The sequence below is a fragment of the Quercus robur genome, chromosome 10 (assembly GCF_932294415.1).
Source record: "Quercus robur chromosome 10, dhQueRobu3.1, whole genome shotgun sequence".
Classification (NCBI taxonomy): domain Eukaryota; kingdom Viridiplantae; phylum Streptophyta; class Magnoliopsida; order Fagales; family Fagaceae; genus Quercus; species Quercus robur.
The window spans coordinates 40180080-40206930 of NC_065543.1; the positions used below are offsets into that span (position 1 = coordinate 40180080).

The 26851-nt window shown below is 37.4% G+C and overlaps 4 protein-coding genes across 4 annotated transcripts; 1 reads left to right on the forward strand and 3 right to left on the reverse strand.

Moving 5' to 3' along the window:
• Positions 1–4561: 4561 nt before the first annotated feature.
• Positions 4562–6120, reverse strand: LOC126704149 (uncharacterized). Its single transcript, XM_050403175.1, has 2 exons — positions 6016–6120; positions 4562–5503 (listed from the first exon to the last, which is right to left on the reverse strand). Exons 1-2 carry the CDS (start codon positions 6118–6120, stop codon positions 4562–4564), a joined length of 1047 nt encoding a protein of 348 aa, XP_050259132.1.
• Positions 6121–8553: 2433 nt separating this feature from the next.
• Positions 8554–10594, reverse strand: LOC126702042 (amino acid transporter AVT1I-like). Its single transcript, XM_050400641.1, has 3 exons — positions 10404–10594; positions 9720–10327; positions 8554–9216 (listed from the first exon to the last, which is right to left on the reverse strand). Exons 1-3 carry the CDS (start codon positions 10495–10497, stop codon positions 8713–8715), a joined length of 1206 nt encoding a protein of 401 aa, XP_050256598.1. The 5' UTR covers positions 10498–10594; the 3' UTR covers positions 8554–8712.
• An 8182-nt stretch (positions 10595–18776) lies between these two features.
• Positions 18777–22183, forward strand: LOC126701532 (galactoside 2-alpha-L-fucosyltransferase-like). Its single transcript, XM_050399689.1, has 2 exons — positions 18777–19270; positions 20570–22183. Exons 1-2 carry the CDS (start codon positions 19009–19011, stop codon positions 22030–22032), a joined length of 1725 nt encoding a protein of 574 aa, XP_050255646.1. The 5' UTR covers positions 18777–19008; the 3' UTR covers positions 22033–22183.
• A 1578-nt stretch (positions 22184–23761) lies between these two features.
• Positions 23762–26851, reverse strand: LOC126702631 (uncharacterized). Its single transcript, XM_050401393.1, has 5 exons — positions 26724–26851; positions 25290–25437; positions 25042–25151; positions 24171–24313; positions 23762–24072 (listed from the first exon to the last, which is right to left on the reverse strand). The coding sequence occupies exons 2-5, from the start codon at positions 25432–25434 to the stop codon at positions 24030–24032; spliced, it is 441 nt and encodes a 146-aa protein (XP_050257350.1). The 5' UTR covers positions 25435–25437; positions 26724–26851; the 3' UTR covers positions 23762–24029.

Here is a 26851-nt window from a genome sequence, read left to right on the forward strand (position 1 = left end):
GCCTGTCGCCTCAGAGAACAAAGATGACCTCTTTGCTGAGAATGCAGCTCCAAGCGACGGAGAGTCAGCCCAAGCTTAGAATGTCCAAGATGCCGGCCCTAAAGAGTAGAGAGATTTTTTATTTTTATTTTTTATTGTACATTTGAAAATAATCCGTCATTAATTTTGTGTATCGAACAATTGCCCTTCAAGGGTTTTATCTGTTAATGTTGCTTTATTTCTCAACTTTATGCCTGCTTTATATATCTTTATTGTTTGAATAAGATGTATAAATTTTCATCCGCTCCAGTTGTCCATTATATGGAGAACTGGCCATCTTTATGGACTTATGTATAATTTTAGTTTTTGGATGAATCGTCCTCCTTAAATACTTAGGTAGTGTATCCCGTCCTTCCTTGTGGACTTGGAAATTTTCACCTTATGGGGTGATCCGTGCAATTGATGGGCTTGTATTCATCCACTTATGTTAACTTAGAACTTGTCGTTATCCGTCCATTTTATGGATTTGTCGTCATCCGTCTGGATTGCTCTGTTCAACTAGTGGACTTTGTATATTAATCACTATTTTTACAGGCTTAGGGGTTTCACCCGTCCGGGGCTACCCGTCCAGTTTGTGGATTTTGTTCTAACCGTCCATTTTATTGACTTAAGGAGTTTTCACCCATCAGGGATGATTCGCCTACTTAGTATACTTTATTTGTCATCCGTCCATTTTTATGGACTTCGACTATCACCTGTCTAGGATGATCCGTCCATCTTGTGGACTTTGATAATAGTTTCCAATCTATAGATGGTCCGTCCACTTTGGGGGCTTGATAATAAATTCACCCTATTGGTGACCCGTCTACTTTATGGACTTAATGACAGTTTCCACCCTATGGGTGGTCCGTCTACTTTGTGGTCTTGATAATGAACTTGCCCTATGGGTGATCCGTCCACTTTGTGGACTTGGTAATCGTTTCCACCCTATGGGTGATCCGTCCACTTTTTGGACGTTGTTTTCTCTTGTTCACTTTTGAACTTTGTAAGAATCCAAGTAGAAAAACACGGTTTATAGGGAAAAGTACCTGCCCCCTTGGGCTTAAAAAGGCACAAAATATTTTAGCAAAAATTGTCAAAGGAAAACTAGTAATTGTAACTAAAATTAAATAAACTGGGAAATTAGGGATTGTCGCTGTTCTTCATATTATCTCTATTGGTAGTATTTTCGTAGAAGCTCCGTGTTCCATGAGTGCTGCAGCTTTTGTCCGTCCAGTGTCTTGAGGTGGTAGGTGCCCTTCCTCTGCCATGATGTAATCCTATAAGGTCCTTCCCAGTTGGGGCCGAGCTTTCCTTGCGAAGGATCTCTAATGGCGCCCATTACCTTCCGTAGTACAAAATCACTAACCTGAAAGTCCCTATGCCTCACTTTGGAGTTGTAGTGTTTCGCCATGAGATTCTGATAACGTGCCAACCTCTGCTCTGTTGCCGCTCTGACTTCGTTCACTAGGTCGAGCTGAAGGCGCATGGCCTCTTCGTTCTTATCCTTGTCGTAGTTCTCCACCCGGTAGCTTGTGAGCCCTACTTTTGCGGGAATGACAGCTTCACTTCCGTATGCTAGTCGGAATGGCGTTTCTCCAGTGGGTGTTCTTGCTGTAGTCCGGTATGCCCACAGAACGCTTGGTAGTTCGTCCGGCTAGATACCCTTTGCCCCCTCGAGCCGGGTCTTAATTACCTTGAGCAAGGATCGATTCATGACTTCGACTTGCCCATTAGCCTGTGGGTGTGCAGGCGACGAGTAGTGGTTCTTGATTCCTAGCTCTAAGCAGAAGTCTCTGAACGCGCTGTTGTCGAATTGCTTACCGTTGTTAGAGACCAACACTCTGGGTATCTCGTACCTGCATATGATATTTCTCTAGAAAAAACTTCGGATGTTCTTCTTCGTGATGGTGGCTAAGGCTTCTGCTTCTACCCACTTAGTGAAGTAGTCTATGCCAACTATTAGAAACTTTAGCTGCCTGACCGTTGTCGGGAATGGGCTCATGATATCTAGTCCCCATTGTGCGAACGGCTAGGGTGCCGTCATGGGGGTCAGTTCTTCGGACGGTTGCTTGATGAAATTGCTGAACCTTTGACACTTGTTGCAGGACTTGACATAAGCTTGCATGTCCTTCAACATTGTAGGCCAATAATATCCTGCTCGGATCAACTTATGTACTAATGACCTTGCCCCTGAGTGGTTTCTGCAAATACCTTCGTGGATTTCTATCATTACGTAACTTGCTTCCTCGTGGCCTAAAACACCTCAGGTATGGTAGAGAGAAACCTCTTTTGTATAAGACATCTTTTATCAGTACAAATCGTGATGCCTGGACCTTCAATTTTCTTACGGCGTCCTTCTCGTTTGGTAACGCACCGGTTTTCAGATAGGATACCAATGGCGTGGTCCAATTGCATTCAGAATCTACCTCCTGCATATTCGTTCAGTCGTTAATAAGTGAGGAGACTTGAACGAATGATAATACCTGTTTGGGGATAAGCATAAATTCAGCTGATGCAGCTTTTGCTAGATGGTCGGCACATTCGTTTTCTTCCCTTGGGATTTGAATGAATTTGACTTCGAGGTCGCTGATTCGGTACTTCACTTCTTCTAGATACCACTTCATCCTTTCATTCTTACACTCACAGCCACCATTAATCTGGCTCGTTACTACTTATGAATCGCAATGTACGACTATGTTTTCCGCACCTGCAGCCTTTGCAAGGTCTAGCCCTACCACCAAGGCTTCATATTCTGCCTCGTTGTTGGTCGTGGGGAACTCTAGTCGAATCATACATTGGATCTTATCTCCCCCCGGGGTTTGGATTACTACGCCGGCTCCTCTGGCTCATCTATTCGAAGATCCGTCAATATAAATATTCCATTGTCTTTTCTTCTCTGCCCCCTGGCTGTCTTCGAGGGTGAATTCGGCGATAAAGTTAGCCACTACCTGCCCTTTTACAGCCGTTCGCGGACAGTACTATATGTCAAACTCGCTAAGCTCTACTACCCACAAAGCCATTCTTCCTACTGCCTTTGGGCTGCTCATAGCTTTTCTTAAGGGCTTGTCCGTTAAAACAATGATGGTATGTGCTTGGAAGTATAGTTTGAGTTTTCGCGCTGCGATTATCAACGCGAAAGCCAACTTCTTCATCTGAGGGTACCTCTCTTCTGCCCCTTGGAGTGCTCAGCTCGTGAAGTAGACAGGTTTCTGCGATCTGTCTTCCTCTTTTACCAAAGCTGCACTTACAATGGCGTGTGAGACGGCTAAATACAGGTAAAGCTCTTCCTCTGGCTTGGATGGACTGAGCAACGGTGGAGAGGAAAGATATGCTTTTAAGTTGTTAAATGTCGTCTGGTATTCGTCCGTCCACTCGAACGTTTTTCTGAGAGTGCAGAAGAAGGGTAGACATCTGTCCGTTGCTCTCGAGATGAACCTGTTCAGGGCTGCGATTTTTCCATTCAAACTTTGGACCTCCTTAACCGTCCTTGGTGGTTCCAACTCCATTATGGCTCGTATCTTCTCCGGGTTGACCTCTATTCCTTTTTGGGATACCATGAAGCCTAAGAATTTCCTCGCCGTCACTCCGAACGCACATTTGTTTGGATTGAGCTTCATATTGTATGACTTGAGTGTGTCAAAGGTCTTTCTGATGTCGTCTAGGTGATCATCTGCAGACTTTTTACTAACATGTCGTCAACATAAACTTGTACGTTCCTTCCAATCTGGTGTGCAAACATTTTGTTCATTAGCCTCTAGTATGTTGCCCCAGCATTTTTTAGTCCGAATGGCATCGCCTTGTAGCAGAAAAATCCTTGGCTTGTAACAAAGGAGGTCTTCTCTTGATTAGATTCTTCCATTTTGATTAGTTTGTAGCCCGAGAAGGCGTCCATGAAACTTAAGAGCTGGTGTCTTGCAGTTGAATCTACCAAAGTATCTATTCGCGGGAGTGGGTAGCTATCTTTAGGGCAAGCTTTGTTGAGGTTCGTGAAATCTACACATATCCTCCATTTTCCGTTGGCCTTTTTAACCATGACAACGTTTGCCAACCAGTCGGGGTAGTATACTTCTCAGATGAAATCTTCCTCTAGTAATTTTTGAACTTCCTCTGCTATGGCCTTGTCCTGCTCCTGGGCGAACACTCGTTTCTTTTGTCAGATTGGAGGGAATAAGGGCGACACATTTAACTTGTGGACCATGACTGAGGGGTCAATTCCTGGCATGTCTTCGTGACTCCAGGTGAACACGTCTTGGTTATCTTTAAGGAAAGTCATGAGCATTTGGTGCACCGACCAACTAGCTAGTGTGCCAATTCTAGTCGTCCGTTCCGGCCGTGTGTCATCAAGGCTCACCTTTTCCAGTTCTTCAACTGGCTCTACTAGTGCTCGTTGCTTTCCGATACACATCGTTTGCTGTTGATCCTCCATCTCTAACATGGCAATATAGCATTCTCATGCTACTATTTGATTTCCTCGCAGTTCTCCTACCTCGTACTCCGTCGGGAATTTAATCATCAAGTGGTATGTTGAAGTCACCGCCTTCTAGGAATTGAGAGTGGGCCGTCCGAGAATGGCATTGTAGGCGGACGAGCAGTCAACTACGAGAAACGTTACCTCCCTAGTGATCTGCTGAGGATAGTCACATGCCGTCATAGATAGTGTAATTGCGCCCAAGAGGAACACCTTCGTTCCTCCAAATCCCACGAGTGAGGCATTCGTTGGGGTTAACCGTTCCCTGTCAATCCTCATTTGCTGGAATGCCGGGTAGTATAAAATGTCCACTGAGTTGCCGTTGTCGACGAAGACTCGATGCATGTTATAATCTCCTATTTGCAAGCTGACCACAAGTGCGTCGTCATGAGGATGGTGAAGTCTCCGAGCATCATCTTCTGAAAATCCGACGACGGGGTTATCTATTCGTGGCATTTTAGATTCGGATCCTGTAAGTTGGATGCTATGGACTATTCTAAGGTAGGGTTTGCGAGCTTTTTTGGAAGATCTGGCAGCGGTTGTGCCCCCTACAATCATTCTTATGTCCCCTATAGGTGGTCTAGGGCGCTTATTCTCTCGTCGTGGGGCCTGCTCTTGGGGCGGATCGGTTCTTTCCTTGTTGACGAACCTCTGTAGCTTCCCTTGTCTAATAAGGGCCTCAATCTGTTGTTTCAGATCGTAGCAGTTGGTTGTGTCGTGCCCGTGGTCACGGTGGAAGCGGCAATACTTGTCCCTTGGCCTCTTGTTAGGATCTCCCTTTAGTTTACCAAGGAATGCCAGTGCTCCTTCATCTTTGATCTGCATTAAAACTTGATCTATCGGGGTGGTTAGTGGGGTGAAGCTCGTGAACTTCCCAGTGGGGGGTCTAGGGCGCCTTTCATCTCGTTGATCTCCGGTTCTAGCAATCTTTCGCCCCTTATCCTGTTGTGTGTCCTCCTGTCTTTCTCCTCGCGGGCCAGCAATGCATATTCCGCGTTCATGTATTTGGTGGCTCTGTAGAGCACGTCCGACATGGTCTTTGGGTCATTCTTGTATAAATAAAACAAAAACTTACCCTTCCGTAATCTGTTAGTGAATGCAGCTACGAGTATCTTATCATCCGCTTTGTCAATTGAAAGGGCCTCCTTGTTGAAACAAGTTATGTAGGACCACAACGTCTTGTCTTCTTACTGCTTGATGCTCATTAAGCACGTGGTAGACCTCTTGTACCTATGTCCCCCAATAAAATGCGAAGTGAACTGAGCGCTCAACTCCTTGAAAGTATTGATGGAGTTTGGCATTAATCTACTGAACCAAATTCTCGTAGGACCCTTCAGCGTCGTCGGGAAGGTCCTACACATGATCTCGCCTGGTACCCCTTGAAGGTGCATTAGGGTCTTGAAAGTCTCTAGGCGATCGAGGGGATCCTTGACCCCGTCGTAGCTTTCAATCTAGGGCATGCGAAATTTTTGTGGCAGGGGGAAAGAGTTGACGGAGGTAGTGAACGGTGAGTCGGTTCTGTTTACTAGGTCATCAAGATCATTGGACACTCGTCCCTTGAGGGCATTCATCATGACCTCCATTTGTTCCTTCATCGCCTGCATCTCTGCAACAATAGGTGGAGGGGCCATATCTATGAGAGATGGGAGGCTCATGTTTTACCGCTCTGGTCTGCTTGGGGCGTTATTGCCCTCCGGCTTCTCTTGGTCCCTTCGTTCGGCACTGGTACCTTCTTGGTTTTCCTCCTGAATGTTGTGTCCTGCATCCCTTTGGCGTAGTTGCTCCTCCATATCATGGTTCTGTTTTATGAGACGTTCTACTGCTGCCATGAGAGTTTGGACTTGCCTCTCTAATGCAATAGATCTTGGCGGCTCGTCTCCTTGAACGTTGTTAGTGGTAGCCATCGAGCGAGTGAGTACCATGCAACTCTTACGTCCGGGAAGCGATTAGTTTGGCTAAACGGTCGTCCCCACAGACGACACCAACTGATGAAGCCGTGAAAATCACCAGTGAGCTACACGATCCTCGTACGCTTGAAATAGCGACCTGCAAGAAGAAAGAAGTGACCTAACAGAGAGCATCGGTGTGGTGCCGGTCAAATACCCTCCGAAGGTCAAGTTAGAACTATTCTCAACTCTAGAGTGCTAGAGAGGAGTGAATTATGCATACCTTGATTTGTGAGGGTATTGGGGCTTTTATAGTAGTAGAAGGTTGACCTCTCTTCCTTGGTGTAGAAGTCTTTTCCTTATAGGAATCCCCTTGAATAATCCTAAATGTGATGGACAAGACTTTTCCTTGTAGAGAAGATTTTCATTAAGTGCGCATCTTCCGGAGTTCTTCTTGTGCTAGGATTCCTATTTCCTTTGGGATTCTACAATGATTCAAGTGTGTGTAGCAAGTATTTCAAGTTAGGGTTTCCGCTTGTGCCTTGGGCTTACCCACTGTCGGCCCATGGGCTAGGATCTGTCAGGCCCAACTTATGAAGGTCCGTCATGCCAAATTTTACCCCTTCACTTATAGCCAAAGTTGAGGTATTTTTTGTGCATAATATGTAGTATATGAGAGGCGAGCTTCAAAAGCAGTTGTAATGTTGCTTCCTTCAAATAATAGGTTTTACCTGAAAATTTTCTCAAAAAAAAAAAAAAAAAAAAAAAAAAAAAAAAGAGAAAAGGTTCTGCCTGAAAACACTGTAAAATAAAAGACATGCCTGATAAATGAGTAAACATTGCTCGATGTGCTTGGAAAAAGAAACTGAATGTTTAGTTAACATTTCAAGAAACCATAGGAGGTCACCATCGCAACTAATTATATAAGATCAATTTTACAATTACCAAAAACTAAAGATTCAAATTTTTATGCTCAGTTTGCTTTGTTGTAAAATATTTTAAGTATTTTACCGTGTTTTTTTTTATTGTAAACTTTGTTCAAGTCTGAAAATATTTTCTTTTGATCGTAAATTGTTGTATAACACATAATGGCTCCCTCCCTCATCTGGTTTGTTGGGTCGCTAGTGCCGTAGTTTTGGTGGTTGATGCTGATGGTCTGGTTGCTAAAGCCACTATTCCAAGGGCCAGTACCGGTGGTTTGGTTGCCAGAGCCTCATGTCTAGTGATTGGTGCTAACAGTTCGATTGCTGAAGCCAGCGATATGGTCACCGAAGCCTTCGATTTGGTGGTTGGTGTTGGTGGTTACTAGACCTTTGACATCGACAGCTCTGGTGGTTGAGCCACCAATTTTGGTGCTTTGTGCTTGAAAATATTTTACATAGTACATCAAACACCTGAAAATATTTTACTAAAAACATTTTATATGTAAAATATTTTTATTTAAAAATGTTTAATAGTGAAACAAACGAAGCATTAGTATCCATTGTGATGATGCATGATGAATGTAGTGGTGACCAAATTCATATACAAATGGACTAGTTTCTTAATCAAGGACACAAAAGGCCTAATAACATAATTTATCTTTTATGGATGTTTAACTCATTCTTTTGGGGCCACCCTAAATGATTCTTCCTTATAATAACTAGGTATATGTGAGACAAAAGGACTGCACACATCCAAGAGATACTCAAAAAAGTTTAGATATCCTTATTACTCAAAAACCACACACACCAAAAAAAAAAAAAAAAAAAAAAAAAAAAACCCGCACCCTTTTGCTATTGATTTTGGCATTAAAGATAGGGTAGGCCCTAACCACTAGGCTAATTAGGTAGTCGCCTAAGGCCCCCAAGTAGAACAAGACCCCAAATTTTAACCAATAGGGATATTTCTATATATATAAAAATATTAAATAGGACCCAAATATTAGCCAATAGATAAAAATAAATAAATTAGTAATGCAATTAACACAACAAAATGTTACAATAATTTCACAACATTCCTATATTAACATGCCAACTCACACTCACACATGGGCTCACCACAATCTCTAATTTAATATTTTTGCTATTCTAGTTTAGAAAAGTAATGAAATTATTGTCTCTAGCATTACTCAAAAGAAATAGTTTAGAGATGTTACGTCCATAACATTTTCATAACAAATCTTAGTTGGCAATTTGTTATTGATAGGTAAAAAAATAATATCAGTGATGGCAATCTATTGCTAATTCTTTGATATTTTAAAAAGATACACACCTTTGCAAGTTACAAAATATTTCCATTATGACCTAAGATGACATAGCCACACTCAAAACCAGTATTGCAGCTTTCAAAGATATTTCACCATCTCTTTAGCCCTGAGTATGTGCCCATCACTCCAACTGAGAGAGCGAGCAATACAACCCCCAGAATAATAACTAGTTCAAGTCCCAACCTCTTATAACTTTCAAAAATCTTCAGGTAGCATAAGCATGGAAGCAGAATGGAAACAGTGACAGACAGAATAGATCCAATAAGTGCCATCAACAGTCCAAAAAATGGAATAACTAAGGCCACAATGACTGTGCTAATTAGTAACAATGTTCTGATGAGGATGCTAATAGCCCTGATATTATAGTTACTAGGCAATTGGCTTTCCATGGCTTCTGCAATAGGTGTGACTACAAGGGCGTATTTAGCAAGTGGACCAACTAAAGTGGTGTATATTGCTATCTTTGAGCTGAATTTGCTTGTAGGCAGGTTCAGTGTCACTTGTGATTGTAATCTCTGGCCAAACATTAGATAGCCAATGATTGCCATGGATATGTAGCTGAGAGCACAAAGAGCAAAGCTGATGAACAAAACCTGCAATACCACACAAGACCAACTAGCCCTTTAGATGAGTTTAGGTGCTTAGTAAAGAAATTATTTAATTTCAAACACAATGGTTCCAAGACATTTGATTTAAACTGATAATATGGCTAATCTTAATTTTTCTTATAACATAGTTGATCTTAAATATGATTTTATCAATCTTAATTTTGAAAAACTTATTTTTATAATTGTAACATGTATTGTTAGAAAGAAAATTCATTTTTCTATCTCCTTTTTTTTTTTGAAGTTTTTCATATCTAGATGAATATTTGTTTTAATAGACATTTAAAAGAAATGTCATGTATACTATAACATTATAATATAACTAAAAGAAAATAACTTCTAAAAAGTGCAATTTCAAATAGTCTTACCAAACCAGAACAAAACATCCATCAAGTACCAAAAAATTGTTCCTTGTCACAATTTTTTGGGGTTAACGTTTAGCTAAAGACTTGAGATAGGAGTCAAAGATGCAAATGCTTTGTATGAATTACCTTAGAGAACTGACTTTTGTCTTCCATAGAAGAGTACAATGTTGGGAAAATTGCATGAGCACCATAACAGAAGGCATGCAAGCTGAGAGCAAAAGGAACTCCTTCCAAATTAAACAGCTCTGCTTTTTCAGAGAAACCTACTCCATCAACTGCACCAACCCAAAATACGGAACAGATAATAATAAGAGATGAAAGGGCACCACTCGCTGAGATAAAAGAAAGCAAGCGCAAGTCCTTCAACCACATTGAAGGTACAATCAGCAGCCCAACTACTAGTGTAAAAAGTGGCTTTCCTCCAATGTGTTGCCCTCCTACTTTAAAGCTAATGTTTGGAAATAACTTGTGTAAGTTATCACGTTCCAAAATCAAGAATCCTATTAGGATTAGATAAAGCTCAAAATACAGGAAGATTGAAACTATGATTCTTCCTTTTCTCCCAAATGCATGCCAGCCTATGTCAGGGTATGTTATAATCAATGGTATGGAGTCCATGCATCGTTGTAGCAGTAGCCCAGTATAGCAAGTCACAATTGCCATTGCTAGAAGCAGGCCAAGGCTTAACCATCCAGCTTGTCTGAGTGTATATGGCATGGTTATGAGTCCTATTCCTGGAAAACAAGAAAGAAGTTTCTTGGAAATTCAAAAGAATAATTGTTCAATTTTATATAGAGAAGCAAGAAGAACCTGATAAAGCATTAAGGCAATTAAAGCACGTTCTGAGGAAGCTTGTTCCACCACTTATGATTGGTGGAAGCTCATTTTGCACTTCCATGGCCATTGCTATTCTCAGTTCATTTTACCACGGTATGTACGGCTCTTTATCGTTACCTATGGTGGCTTAACTGAGGAAATTAAATAGAGAACAAAAGACAAATTTGGAGTAATTCCAGGCCTCCTTAAAAGATATTTCATAGTGGGGGATTTATACAAGTCCTGGTGCCTTTATTCCATTCCATAGTGGGGGATTTATACGATTCTGGTGCCTTTATTCATTTCCATAGTGGGGGATTTATCAAATCCAAGCAACAATACATACGAAATTTAAGCAATTTTAACCACAAAATAAGGGATACTGAACTCATAGGATTTTGCTACAGAGTTGGCTAAATGATAAACTAACGTTAACAAAATTACAAGTCCTAAACAAACTTAATAACAAGCGAACGATTACTATTTCCAAAAGGGTCATGTTAATGAGTGTCTTTAGGACATTAGTTAATAATCCATTTTAGGAAAGTTTTAACACAACTTTTATAAGAAATGAAAAAGCTATCAAAATATTAATTGTTTTTTTTTTTTTTCTTTTCTCATAAAAACTTTCTTTAAATGGATTATTAACGAATGTCCTAAATAACAAATACTTCAGCCTTCACTTAAGGGATATTGGTGGTCCCATCTTGCCCGTAACAATCACCCTTAAGTCACTTGCTGATGATCAGCTTCATTTATATTAGATGTTGGCATGTCTTTCTCACTAATGAAGAACAATTATGCTAATACCATACATTTTAATACCCACTTCGCCACAATTATCCTATATGGCAAAATGTGAATGACAGAAAAAATAATAGGTTCATGTGATATTGATATACAGTCAATAATAGTCAGCCATATAAAATAGTTTGTGACAAAGTGTGTAAAAATGTGTGGTGATTGAATGAAGAATATTCTTTTCTTGACAAGGTGTTGTTGATTTTAACTTTGAAGTGGCATGAAAAACAGCTTTGTTTATATTAAACAACATATAAACAAACAATTGGTAATAATAATTATAATATACAGTATAGTATATTCACCATAATATATGTTAACGTGTATTAGGGTATGTGGGTTTTAGGCCCACTTTGTTTACTTGTATATCACACTTACTTGTACTACACACTTTGCCTTCTATATAAAAGGCACTCATGTATATTCTATAATTTGAGAAATACAATACACTTATTCAGTATTTCTATCAATATAGACATTCAAACAATTAGTAATAGAGATCAGAAACAATTATTAATAATTTGGCATGGCTGTAAGAATCTTTTTTTCTTTTTCTTTTGTTTGAGAATCTGGCTGTAAGAATCTTACAAAGAGATTTAGAGGGATTTTATGTCTATTGTAATTTGGAATATTTACATGTAAGTAGAATGATCGGTTAATTTATGTCTATTCATGGTTTCTCCCTTTGTAGAAGAGGCCTAAAACTAACACATTTGCTTTTTACAGATGATAGTCTCCTTTTTTGCAGGGCAACAATGGAGGAATGTGGCAAAGTATTGGAGATTTTGAATGCCTATGAAGTTGCTTCCGGTCAAAAAATAAATAGAAGCAAGACAGCACTGTTCTTCAACAAAGCAACTGATGGAGCTCTAAAAGAGCAAATTAAAGAGGCGTGGGGTGTACCAGAAATTATGCAATATGAGAAATACTTAGGTCTACCATCTTTTGTGGGGAAAAGGAAAAAAGAAAGCTTCAATTACATTAAGGAGCAGGTGTGGAGAAAACTTCAAGGATGGGAAGGGAAGTTACTTTCACAGGCTAGTAGGGAGGTATTGATAAAATCAGTCATCCAAGCCATTCTCACATACACCATGGGGTGCTTCAAAATTCCAATAGGTCTATGCAATGAGATTGAGACCATGATTAAAAACTTTTGGTGGGGATAACGAGGAGATCGTAGGAAGGTCCATTGGGTTAAATGGGATGACTTGACTAAGGCCAAAGGAGTGGGTGGCATGGACTTTAGAAATTTAGCAAAATTCAATGACTCCTTACTAGCAAAGCAAGCTTGGCGGTTTTTGCATAATCATAACTCCCTATTCTACAAAGTGTTCAAGGCTCAGTTTTTTCCAAATACAACTATTATGGAGGCCAAGGATTCAAAAATAGGATCTTATGCTTGGAGGAGTATACTTATAGGGAGGAATGTTATTCAAAGGGGGGCTAGGTGGAGAGTCGGTGATGGAAAAAAAATCAGAATTTGGCAAGATCATTGGTTGCCAAGAAAGCACCCTCCACATGTATTATCCTTTCCCTTGATAGAATTTGAGAATTCTAAAGTGGATATCCTTATTGATCCAAGCAGGAGGCTGTGGAATGATGAGATGTTATACGGGCTGTTTAATACGAAGGAAGCAGAGCTGATCAAGACTATTCCTTTAAGCAGTGAAGTTTCAGAGGATGTTCTGTTCTGGCCTCACTCGAGCAATGGCCAATATAGTTGCAAGACCGGATACAGATTTTTAAAAATGGAAGAAGAGTTGTCTGCTGAACCACAAGTATCCACAAATGACGAGAAGCAGCTGTGGAGTGGAGTTTGGTCAATGCGAGTTCCTCCTAAGGTGAAAACACTGCTATGGCGTGCTTGCCGTGAAGCTATGCCGACGAAGAGTGCACTGTTCCGTCGAACCATCTCAACGGATTCTTTATGTGTCAGATGCCACGCCCATTCAGAAGATTCAATGCATGCCTTGTGGTCTTGCCCAGAGTTAGACATCGGATATGGAGCTATGGAGTTTCCGATTTTTAGTTTAATTCGTGACCTTCAAAGAGCTGTTATCGTGGTTAATTAAAAACAACCATCAAACAGAGCTCTTCGCAGTTACGACTTGGACAATCTAGAACCAGCGGAATCGGGTTCGCCTCAACCAGCCAGCGAACTCACTTCACCAAATTCCTAACATCTCGAAGTCTTGGTAAGCTAAGTACCATGCTCGGCAAGTGCCTACTGCTACTCCAATGCAGCGGACTCATCGTCCCAAAAATCATTGGAAGCCACCATCATCAGAGCTATTCAAAATTAATTTCGATGGTGCCGTCTTCCCACATGATAAAAATTCTGGCATTGGAGTTGTTATAAGAGATCACCAAGGATTAGTGATTGCATCATGCTCAAAATTGGTACACCAGGAGTTATGCAGTGAGGATATTGAGGCAAAAGCTGCGGCTTGGGCTCTTTTGTTTGCATTGGAAGTTTTGACTGTTATTAAAGGGTTAATGGAGGAAGAAAGGCTGCTAATACCAATGGGTTTGCCCATTGAGAGGCCAAACAGTTATCTCAACAATTTGAAGAATTACATTACTCTCATACTAAGAGGGATTGTAACGTTTTAGCTCATAATCTGGCTAGACATGCCGCTGGCATTCTAGATTTGTTAGTTTGGATGAAGGATTTTCCCCCACAATTTCATGATGTACTTCAAGCCGATTTATCAGGCTTATCTGAATAAAAGTATTTTACATGGTTTCCCAAAAAAAAAAAAAAAAAAAAAAAAAAAAAAAATTAAGTGGTTAAGTCCTATATCCATATATAGTCGCAATTAATAAGAGTTACTGGTAGATATAATTACTTAGCAAAAAAGAATGGTGGATATAATTACTCTACACTTATAGTCATTTGTCAAGGTTACATAACTTGTAGACGGTCTTCATTTATGGGTTTTTTTTTTCTTTTTTTTTTTCTTTTTTTCAAAAGAAAAAAATGCTTCATTTATGTAAACTGTTGACAGCAGACGCTTCTTTAGAAGTAGCACGGAAGCTTTAAAATATTGTAGATATACCTATAAGAGCATCCACAGCAGTAGAGCTAAAAATTTAGCTTTTTAGCTCCACCAAAAGTTACTTTATCTATTTTACCTACACACATATTGCAGCAACGGATCTATTTTAACTTTCAATACAGTAAAATAATATAAACATCACAATAAAATAATATATCCACTATAATAAAATAATATATCCACTATAATAAAATAATATATTCACTACAATAAACAACAATCACAACTACCCACAACTGTTGCCACTACCACCGCCGCCACCGCCGCCGACTCTTCCGCCACCGCAACCGCCACCATCAAAAAAATTATTTTTTTTTCTCACCAATATTAGATAGTAATAACTTACTACTTAAAATTTATTGCAAAAATATTATGGTAACATTTCTTAATTTTAATTTCTTATTATTCTTTATTTTATTTTTCCCATTATCTTATTTTTTTCATCCAAATACACGTTTCTTTCTTATCCTTCTGCCTTTTTTTTTTTTCCCTCTTTGTTTTTCTCTTCCACATACGTAGTTCTCTTTTCTCATCCACCCTCAGCCACACCTTTTAACTTTCATCCATTTCTTATTTTTTATTGTTTTATCTTTTTGTTACTTTTTCTTCTCATCTCCTTCTCCATTTTTCAACTGTGCTCTCTTTATTTCTCTGTCCAAGACACAAGCTTCAATTCCGCTCAGCCCAACTAAAGCAACGCCACTAGGTCCACCACCACGCCTCTATCAACCTTTGGTTCATGGTTTTTTTTTTTTTTTTTTTTTTTTTTTTTTTTTTGGTTCAAAGGAAAAAATTGCAGAAGAAACCATTTTGGCCGTGGGTTTTGCCGATGTTTGCTTTTTTTTTTTTTTTCCTGGTAGTGGTGGGTTTGATGAGTGTGGGTGTGGTTGAGTCTGTGATTAATGTGGTGGTGGTGGGGGTTGTCGTGGTGGTGGAGGTGGTTATTGATATTGATGGTGGTGGGTTTGATGAGTGTGGGTATGGCTGGATTTGTGATTGATGTGGTGGTGGGGGTTGCCGTGGTCGGAGTTGGGTCTGACTCGTCGTGTGTCGGCGACGTGGGTTGGTGGCGTGGATCAGGGGGCGGCAGTGTGAGAGGTCTGAAAGTTGAGAGATTGTGAGAGTTTTGAGAAGAGAAGAAAAAGAAAACAAAAGAAAGGAAAAAATAATATTTTAATCTGGCTGAGGAATAAATTTTTTTTTTTTTTTTTTTAGCTCTCAACTACAGTGTACATCTATCTATAGATGTGCACTGTAGTAATGGAGCTAAAATTTTTAGATTTAGCTCCACTACTGCAGCAAGATTTTTGTGTTTGTGGAGCTAAATTTTAGTACTATAGCAATATGTCTTCACTGCTATGAGTGCTATAATGAGTCATATAGAACTTGAATATTAAAAAATCAAGAATTTAAAGTTATTTAATACAAGTGGAATGTGGTGAAAATATGATAGGACTAAATGGCCTTTCACATGTTTCAAAATGATCATGAACTTCTTTGAGTATCACAAGCAAATTACTCCCTCCGTCCCACTTTGTTTGTCATCTATTTCATTTTGGGATGTCCCAAAATATTGTCCTATTTCTAAAAATAAAAGTTATTGATTTATTAATATTCCTATTATACTCCTATTAATTTACTAATTCAATTTTTTGATAAATTTATTTAAGAGTAGTTTTGGAAATTTATACATTTTTAAAAGGTAAATAAGACAATAAATGATGTTTCCTTAAAATGTTTGACTTTTCAAACGGGACAAACAAAATGGGATGGAGGGAGTAAATGATTATATCATATTGATGACTTCTTTTGTGGACTCGTATTAGTTGATGAATCAAAGTGGTTGTATAGATGACTTGAAGAATGAACACTTTTTCTAAGCATAACACTTGTTACATCATGTGTAATTTAAGTCACTAATTGTGTTCTTGAAAGGGGAATGTAATTATTTTTTTGAAGGGGCTTTTCTTTTGGTCTCATGCCAACATGCCATTCTTCTGGTTCCTTTCATCCTAATCAAAGGGTATTTTTTTTGGGAGATACAAAATTAGGGCCATGGCAAGTATGAGATATTGAAAATCAATTGAGATTTGCCCTAGTCTTTGCCTCCCTCACCCCACAAAACCTTGTATTTGTGAAGTGATCATCAAGTCAGGGGTAAGCGATGGTGTTCATGAATTTTATTAGTTCCTTATATTAAGGTTGTCGTTATTGTTTATCCTAAACTGGACATTTACTAGCTAGCCTTATTTTGGACTGTATATATAACGTGGTCTTACTATGATTAGGCCATGTAAGATGCTTATTATAGTTTTGTGCCAACAAAATGATGATTGTTACTTCTTCTCCCCCGCTCTCTTAACAACTAGATTAGTAATGGAGATGAACGGAAGGACCATTTTGAAAATATAATTAAACTTGATGGACCAAAATAAAAACAATATCAAACTTTAAAGGTTAAAATGTAACTTCATCTAAAAATAATGTTATGATGAAAATAGCCTTATTAATAAGATACTTAGTAATTTGTGAAATTTGCGTGCTTTTATATATGAGATTAAATTCTGTAAGGATGTGGTGTAAAACTTATGTTTTACCTTTCAAATCCCAACATGTCACATTATCTTATTACATATTTAAGAATAAGTACAACCACACCCAATCAATTCTAATACTCATATTTAAATCCACCCAAATTAAGAGTTTACTGAGATGTTATTAGGTATGGTAGGATGTATTGAATTTTAAGTAAAATGCTGACCTGTCCTTACCAAATTCGGACTCTTTATATATATATATATATATATATATATATTAAAAATCCTTTTTCACTTATCAAAATCAGGAACATAGATAAAATATTGTGATTACATGATCAAAGAAGGATTATCATGGTTACACTATTTTCAGACCATGTGGGTTGCCTCGTAGCATCATGACTCCAGAGATTATTAAAAAAAATCTCCAATGACCATATGGGCTAATACCCAAAGATTTTTTTATAAAATATCCCATTTGCGCTTCACCAACAAATGACTTTAAAGTTCTTTATTTCTTTGTTATCGTCTCTATTTTAATTGCTTGTCTTAACTATATAGGTCTCCTAATAACTGTATTATGGCGCCATTATATGCACAAATGAGTGTCTACATAATGAAGGAAAATGTGCCATCGCACATCCTTGGAGGATGTGCGATACTCACTTCACAAGTACAAGTGTTGTGAGGTGTGAGGAGTAAGGGCTGGGGTTTAAGTCTCTAGGAGAGAGCTTCATACACATATACACTTAGATTATACTAGAATAGAATTTCTATTTTATATTAAAAAAAAAAAAAAAACTAAGGAAAATCTTTTATGAAACCCACTATGTGATGGTTAAAAAAAACTATTCGTGTATATTTATAGTCACATGACATTTTTAATGAGTCATGTAACTTAAATAATACAGGTGGATACCACACAATAGGTTGCATAAAAATCTATGCAATTTAAGCTACATAAAAACCTTACTTGATAACTAATTAGTGGATAAATAATAGTTAAAAATGGAGAATAGAAGAAGGAGGGAGCAAAAGTAGATGAGAAATTTTCAAACCATTTTAATTGAGTTTGAGCTTAACAAGAAAATTTGATATTTTTGAAAAGTTTTGATAGCGATAGTTAGTACTATTAGCCAAAATCTTAGGGTGGTGATTGTATTTAACTTAACGTTTTAAAAATCGGATCAAACCAATCGGTTGAACCCTAGAATTAAACACAAAATTCGTCCAAAAAATATCGAGAAAACTGGCAGTAAAACCATGAACCTGCCAATTCAACCACCACAACAAATCCTAAATTATGGATTGTTAGTTATTGGTTGTTATAGGTGGACAAAAAAGTAATTTAAGTTGTAAATTTAAATTAAAATTAATAAAAACTTACCACCTATGATTTTTGTGAACATAACACTCCTCTTTAGATATCTAGCATTTTTTTTTTTTAAGAGAAATGATTTATTCACAACATTTTTACAACAAATTATAAGTGGTAGCTTGTTACCGATTGTTATTATTGGGGCAAAAAAGTAATTTTTATGTTAGATTTAAATTTGAACAAGTAACAACTAATCACTTATAATTTGTTGTAAAAATATTGTAAGAATATTATGAACATAACAACTTTATTTTTTTAATTGCCGACTATGCGTGCCTTATCACTATGAAGACATGTCCGGTTGTAAAAACTCTAGTTCCTACCAACTACACAGAATCTTTGCCTTGTCACCGTCACTCACTGTTCCTTGTTACCCGTTGTTATTATTGAGACAAAAAAATAATCTTTGTGTTATGTTCAACTTTTAACAAGTAACAACTAATCACATATGATTTATTGTAAAAATATTGTAAAAATACTATGGACGTAACACCTTTATTTTTTTAATGGCCGAACTATGCGTGCCTTATCACTATGAAGACGTGTCCGGTTGTAAAAACTCCAGTTCCTACCGACTACACAGAATCCTTGCCCTGTCACCGTCACTCACTGTCCCTCGTTCAAAGCTTTGAATCACATTTGAGACAGAACACAATTTCATAGTCATAAGTCATGACAAAAAACCAAACCAGTCTTCTGCAACACAAACACACACTCACACATTGAATCCAACTGGACCCAGATCCGAATACCCATCTCTCCCCAAACTGGACCTGACCCAGATCCAGATGAGAGTCCCAATTCCACCACCTATATGATATGATATGAAGAGGTTCAAGAAAAACCAAGATGATGAGAATGGTAATGGCGTAGCCAGGTCACCGAATTCGGATTCCCACATTGTTGTGAGAGATCCAGATAGGAAATCCGGGTCCAACCCGATGAGGCTGGTGGGGATCGTTGTGGTTTGTCTGATGATTATTTCGGTTCTGTTTTCAGTTTCTGTAGTTCTCAAAGACCCTCCTTCAGATAAAGTTTGGATAGCTGCTGCAGAGGCAAGGTTTGTTGATGTGGGTCCCAAAAAAGGTACTTTTGCTTTCTGGGGTTTTAAGGTTTCAAGTGTTGGACTCAAGTTTGAGTTTGTGTGTACTTAGATTTTTCTTTTTTTGGGTGCTTTTGGTGTTGGGTTTTTGTCATTGATGCTTACATGTGAAAATGCTGCTCGGTTTTTTTATTCACTATGATTAAAAGCCATGTTGCTCAAATGACACTTCAGATGCCCAATTATCGAATGATCAAAATAAATAGTAAAAATAAAGATTGAGCATGTCTTTTTTAGGTGAAAGTGTGGAAAGAAGTTGACTTTAATCTACATTTTTGGTATTGAGAACAAGTTCAACACTAAGTTAATCTGCATTAGATCAAAGAAGTTCTGTATGTCTTAATAGCTACTTGGGGCCGGCTATATTTGTACTTTCATGTTTAGTCAATCAAGAGCCATGACTTTTACCTAAATCTCATACCATTATAAAGTTTTCCTAATACCTCAGATAAGTAGTTTGAGGCTATTTATATTTACTGAATTTGTTTCATTAATGAAACTTGTTTTTCTTTTGATATCATTTTTTGGTGTGCTCCTAGTTTTAAAGTTTCCACCTTTCTTAATCTGTCTTCTTGTGTCAGAGATTGGATTAAAGGAGGCAAAAATCCACACTCTAAAGATTGACAATGTTGAAAGAATTTTAAGCAATTGCTACCTAGCAAACATTTGGAAAAAGACATTTTTGGAAGAAATCTTTTGGGGGGAAAATGGACTTGTTAAATTCAATTCAGTTTAAAATATCTAGGATTTTACTTTCGCCTTTCTTTTAAGATGCCAAAAAGTGGTATTCAGATCTATGATAATTAAATGCGCGTGAAGTTACCTTTGTTTAATATGTATGCCCCTACCTTTTTTCTGCTTTGAGCTAGAAGCCCCAACTTTCTATTGTTGGTACATACTAACAAACATGATTTCTTTCCTGTTTTAGCTTGTCATGGTTCTTATTTTTCATTGCTATTTCCAAAACCTGAGAGATAATGTAATTGGTGAAAATTTTGTTCTTTTATTAGTTGATTTTGACAATGTTGTAATACTTGAAGGTGTAAACTGCAAGTTTTTATAGTCAATGGGCTGATTTAGAAGCAACCTCAAACTTAGAGGTGTAAAATACTGATAGTATTTTATCCTACTTTTTCTCCCACTACTGCAAATTGATCTGTCAGATAATACTCTCGCTGCCCAATAATTGGTGTTGTATCCACATTGATCATGGTTGTTTGTATTTTACTTGTATCTCTGGGAGGCATGATTTGTTCATGATGATGTACTCTTCTAATTCATAGGTTCAGAAGATGATGCTGTTCAGTCCACTGGGGTACCAAAGGATAAACTGCTTAGAGGGTTACTTTCTGCTGGATTTGATGATCGATCTTGTATCAGCAGGTATCAGTCAGCTGAATATCGCAAGGAGCTATCACACAAACCTTCCTCTTACCTCACTTCCAGGTTACGAAGATATGAAGCTCTACATAAAAAATGTGGACCCTATACTGAATTGTATAACAAAACCTTGGAGCAACTGAAGTCTGGTCATTCCACTGGGTCCTCAGAATGTAATTATGTAGTATGGATTTCCTATAGTGGATTAGGGAATAGGATACTTACCCTAGCTTCATCATTTCTATATGCCCTCCTCACAAACCGTGTCCTACTTGTTGACCCTGGAGTTGATGTGGCTGATCTCTTCTGTGAACCGTTTCCAGAGGTTTCCTGGTTTCTTCCCCCAGATTTTCCCCTTAAAAATCATTTCAACAGCTTCAATCAGGAATCCCCTCAATGTTACGGGAAAATGGTGAAGAATAATACAATTGCAAATTTGAATGGGTTGATACCATCTTCTGTGTACCTCCATCTAGCCCATGATTATGGCGATCATGATAAGCTTTTCTTCTGTGATGAGGATCAATCTTTTCTGCAGAAAGTACCTTGGTTGATTGTGAAAACAGATAACTACTTCATCCCATCTATTTTCTTAATCCCTTCTTTTGAGCAAGAATTGAGTAATCTCTTCCCAAATAGGGATACGGTTTTCCACTTCTTAGGCCGATATCTATTCCACCCCACAAATCAGGTTTGGGGACTTATTACCAGATACTATGAAGCCTATTTAGCTAGAGCACAAGAAAGAATAGGCATTCAGATCAGGGTCTTTGATGTTGGGACTGGTCCATTTCAGCATGTACTTGACCAAATCCTAGCTTGTACCATAAAGGAGAATCTTTTGCCAGAAATCAACAGAGAGCAACACATTATCAGCCCATCCAAAGGAACTCAGAAGTCTAAAGCTGTTCTGATGACATCATTAAGTTCCGGGTACTCTGAAAAGATTAGAGATATTTATTGGGAACATCCAACTGTAACCGGTGAGGTGGTTGGCATTTTCCAGCCGAGCCATGAAGAGTATCAACAAACAGAGAAGCTAGTGCACAACCGGAAGGCATGGGCAGAGATGTACTTACTGAGCATGACTGATATGTTGGTCACAAGCTCATGGTCAACTTTCGGGTATGTGGCTCAAGGTCTTGGAGGGTTAAAGCCATGGATACTATACAAGCCTGAGAATGGGACTGCCCCCGACCCACCTTGTCGTCGAGCCATGTCAATGGAACCTTGCTTCCATGCACCTCCCTTCTATGACTGCAAGGCAAAGGTCGGGGTTGACACAGGTAAAATTGTACCCCATGTGAGGCATTGTGAGGACATGAGCTGGGGCCTTAAGCTTGTTGATCATTATGATGAATTGTAATCATTCTTGTATGTCTTCAAAGATTGGGATTGGACACGGGTGAACCTGTTCGCCTTTAGATTGTTGAGCATTACGATAAATAGTAGTCTTGTGCCTGTTGTATAAGTTATAACTTTGATAATGAATTTGCACTTTTTTTCGGTGTGCAAAAGTAGTAACTAATTTTTTAATGATACCTTCTTTCAAAAAAAGGTTTTGGTTATTACTTATTACTTGCCCAAAACAAACAATTGTTAATGTAATGGAGTCAGATCCGACGGATTGATATTTTGTAGTTGGGTGTCGGGTGTGCATGTCCTGACATAAGGGGTTTTTCCCACTATGATCAGATCGAAATAAAACCCAATTGATTTAGATTGGTTAAGGAAAAAGAAAAATAATTAAAATCTTAATTCCACTAGAAAAAAAGATTTTAATTGAACTTGAAAAGGCACAAATAAATCCTAGTTCCACTAGAAAAGAGAAAACAACATAAAATATTAAAATATTTGGTTCCAATTTAAAATAGCACTACACTCAATTTATCAAACCAAGACAAATAATCAAACCAAATGGCATTTAAATAGTAAGATATCAAATGATTTCATCCCAACTCAGTTGAGAAGCAAAATAAAATAGTAGCAATATTACAACTATTTTGCTGTCCTTTGCCATCTTTTGAAATGAGAAAATAATTTAATAGATTAGAATTTTTGTTTTATACTAATCAAGTAGGGGCAAAACAGTAAATAAAATATGTAATATATATTCAAATATAAGTAGATTGGATTGAGTTAGATAGATTTGTGAATTTATTGACCAGAATCCAACCTAACTTGAAGCAAAAAAAAAAAAAATTGGCGATCGGTTTTGGTGGATTGGTAGATTGGCTACACTCCCCTTGTGTGTGAGGCAATTGGGTTAGTTCATGGATAGTTTTCCAAATGAATTGATATATTATGAAACTTTGATTTTATGTCTATACATTTGGTTTATATTCCTAATTGCAACCAAATCCAAATTAGGTCATTAATTGAGACAAAATAATTTAACTTGATATTGAACCAAATTATTCCATTAAAAAAGATTAAATTGAATTGGAAAGAGGTCCCTAAACCATTTGTCTAAGACTACTAATAAGACGGGAGTATTTATTCATCAACGAAAAAGTGTTGCAACTCTTATTTGGATTAGCTCTATATGTATATACCAAACATATACGGAAAGCCCAAAGTTGTCCAAACTCTCTTTTTCTCTCTCACTACTATTATTGGTAAGTTACATACACCAAGATCATGAATGTACAATCTTACCTTTTATCTCAATATTATTTTATAAGAGAGGACCAAAAAAGGGGGAAAAAAAATAAAAGCATTTAAACTAGAACTTATTGGCTTTTTTCTTTTACTATTATTAGTAATAATTCTTCATTAATTTTCTTATTTATGAATTGCTTTCCATCAATGCTACATCTACACCCTTGATCATTAAACAAGGGTCTCTAATAAGTATGAACGGCTTAGGATTCTCTAGAAATCTTAAAAGTAACTCAATTGTGAGTAAGTTCATAAAATCCTATGCATCCATTTTAAAATGAATGAATTGAATTTTGTTCAATCATCAACATTAAACCCAACTTTGACTATCACCATTTTTTTACTTATTTAAACCATTGATGACGTACCAAAATCCAATCTCCTAATTTAAAAATGGATCATCAGGATTTTAGAATTTCCATGATAGAATTACCTTAAGAAATAGGATCTTAATCCAATAGGATACCAATCTTCAAAATGTACAAATAGGATTTTAAAAACTCCATGATAACTAGAGGATGTTCATCCAATAGGATTACTGATCAATATACACCCAGAAAATCCTTACCAATCCAAAATACAGACTTCAAGAACATTTTACTTTAAAGGAAAGCAACATCCAGGCATTAAGCCAAGTGAATCCCATATGTTATTTTCCACACTAAGTTCATCTCACGCTCAGCTTAATTCTACTGCATAGAATCAGTTCTTTCTCCCTTCAGATAAGATTATGTGGTATCCATGTCTGCAACAACAAAAAATAACAATAAAAATAATCCTTAGCTAGACTGCATATGTGAACTCTGATGTAAATAACGGAAATCAAGGATATAAAAACCATACGTTGATTTGAATGGTGCACTTGTAACCCCAACAGGTGTGTTGAACGCAACCTCCTGAAATGGACCAGCCATCTTACCTCGTGGAAACCATCCAAGATCTCCACCCTTCTTCCCTGATGGACATTCAGAATATTCTTGAGCTACCTGCATCAAGAAAGCATAATAAATTAAAAACAAAATCACAAGTCAAAGCTGGTAATGTTTACAATCATTTTACTCTAAAATCACACCATTCATAAAAGACAAAAGAGCTTCTGATGTTTTGTCCAACAAAACTGAAGCATACCATGACATCAACCAGAACAATTATTAATATTGTGAGTTTGTGACCCCTCAGCTCCACCCCGATACAACAAAGAATATCTCTTGGAAGAAAATGTTGATTCTCTTTGTTCTCTTTTACTTTAACCAGTTTTGTACCTTTTAGCAATCACCTTGTCCTTGCCTGTGGTATCAACAATTCAACATGTCTGCAAAGGCTCTTTTTTTTTTTTTTTTTTTTTTTTTAATTAACTCCTAATGCACCCATGGTTTCAAAATAATGGAAGTTCATATCAAAATCAACTCACGTCAAGGGGAACAAATGAAGAGGGTTTTCAAGATGAGGTCCCCAAAGATAACCCCGCCCCCCCCAAAAAAAAAAACTTTGCTTCAATTACAAGACAGAAGAATCAATCTTTGAATGTAAAATTACGCTCAAAGGATAAATAAATAAACGTTTTAAAAACAGTTGCAGCTTCTAACCCAAGTACATGTAAAGTATCTCCATAAGATAGTAGTAAAAGCTCAGGATAAAGGCAGACAGCAAATAGAGGAGGGCAACAAACTATTACAAAGAAAGCTTCAAGAAATAATAATATCCTGATGATTACCTTTGCAAACTCAGCTGGCGGAACCTTATCTCCATTGCTAAGCCAGCCATCCTGCAGCTTCTTGTATGCTTCATTAATTTTCCCTTGCTTCTCACATAAGATATGCCTTGCTGAAAAAATAAACGGCCACAATAAATAGCATGACAACAAGAACCCAAAAAAAAAAAAAAAAACAAACAAACAAACAACAAAATGAAGTCAAAACTAGAAAAAAACTAGGGCAATGGGGTAAAAGTTAATAAATAAACCTTTGACATATGTACAGGTGCCAAGCCCATCTGCTGCCTTTCCACCTTTCCCTTTACCCTTTGATGCATTCTCATCACTCCCACTTGCTGCCTGTTTTCCCTTACCCTTTGCACCTGAGTCCTTGGCCTTTGAGTCCTTTCCCATTGCCTGGCAAACCCAAATGATTTATTTTAGCCAAATGCAGATCCTATTAAAGTGTTAGGAATAACAAAAATTCAAAGCTCAAGCCAGACACCAACGAACATTAATTCCAAACAGAGAGCAACTTGAAGCCACATAATTAGAATCATGGCAGAAGCAACCGAGAAACAATCATAAATTGAAGAACAAAGGTTTAAAACAAAATTGAAAGAGCAGGTTACTACCTTTCAGTATGAAATTTTCTCTGTAATCATAAGAACAGTTTGTATCATGTTACAATACGATATTCCCACAAAATAGTTATCCTAGAAGATGCAGGCACAAGGGTCCACCCCTTTTATATTATAAGCTAACAAGGTTCATCTTATGCTTTTCATGATAAATAAAGTATCTACTAAAAGCTAAGAAGCATGGACACTCCAAAATCCCTGACATAACCATACTAGACACGGCATTCCCTGCATGCGTGTCCTTAGTGTGTTAGCCTGTTAGGAGAGGGAAATTTTTTTTTTAATAATTCCTTTAATTTTAGATATGTTAGTTGCTATTTATTTTGAAAACTTAAAATAAATATAACCCTATAAGCAAATTATATATACACACACACACACACATACTAATTGTTCTATCTCCACCATGTCGTAAAGTTTCCATGCCCCATGCCAATGTCTGTTTCCATGCTTCTTAGACTAAAAGCCTGTTTGCATTTCCAATCAATGCATTTTTGCCAATGACAAATAACCCATGAGAAAGTAATGATAAGCTCTCAACTACTCCCAAAAACATCCAAGATTTCAATTACACAACTCAATAACCCCAATAATAGATGGTTTTCCACATGATAAGAAATCAATCCCTAATTACTCTACTTATGCCAAAATAATAACAAGAAACTTCTTTTCTTTTTTTTCTTTTTCTAAACATGCTTTGCCCTTCCGTACACTTAATTAGTTCCACTTTCCCAAAAATAAATAAATAAATAAATAAAAAATCCAAAGGAAAAAGAACATCATATTCAGAGCAAAACTGAAATGGCAAATGAAAACACAACATACCCAGATGGGAAAACTACACCTAGACAGAACCCATGTTGGATAAATATACAGAATTATATAAAGCATAGATTTTTTTTTTTAGCAGAAATTAACTTTGTACAAACAATACCCACAAGCAGAAAATTAGAAGTGCACTGAGAACATGGTAAAATTAATTGAATAAAGAAATATGAAGAGGGAATTTTCTAGTTTACTATGAAAAGGAATAGAGAACAAGACCGATCTAAGATTGATTACCTTAAGATTGGATCAAAAGCTGCGACCAAAGATTTACGTTTGAGAATTTAGCAAGCCAAAGGAATAAAAAACTCTCGGGTTTTGAGTGTTGTTGAGGTCCTTTTTAAATTCAATTACCCTTTTTCTTT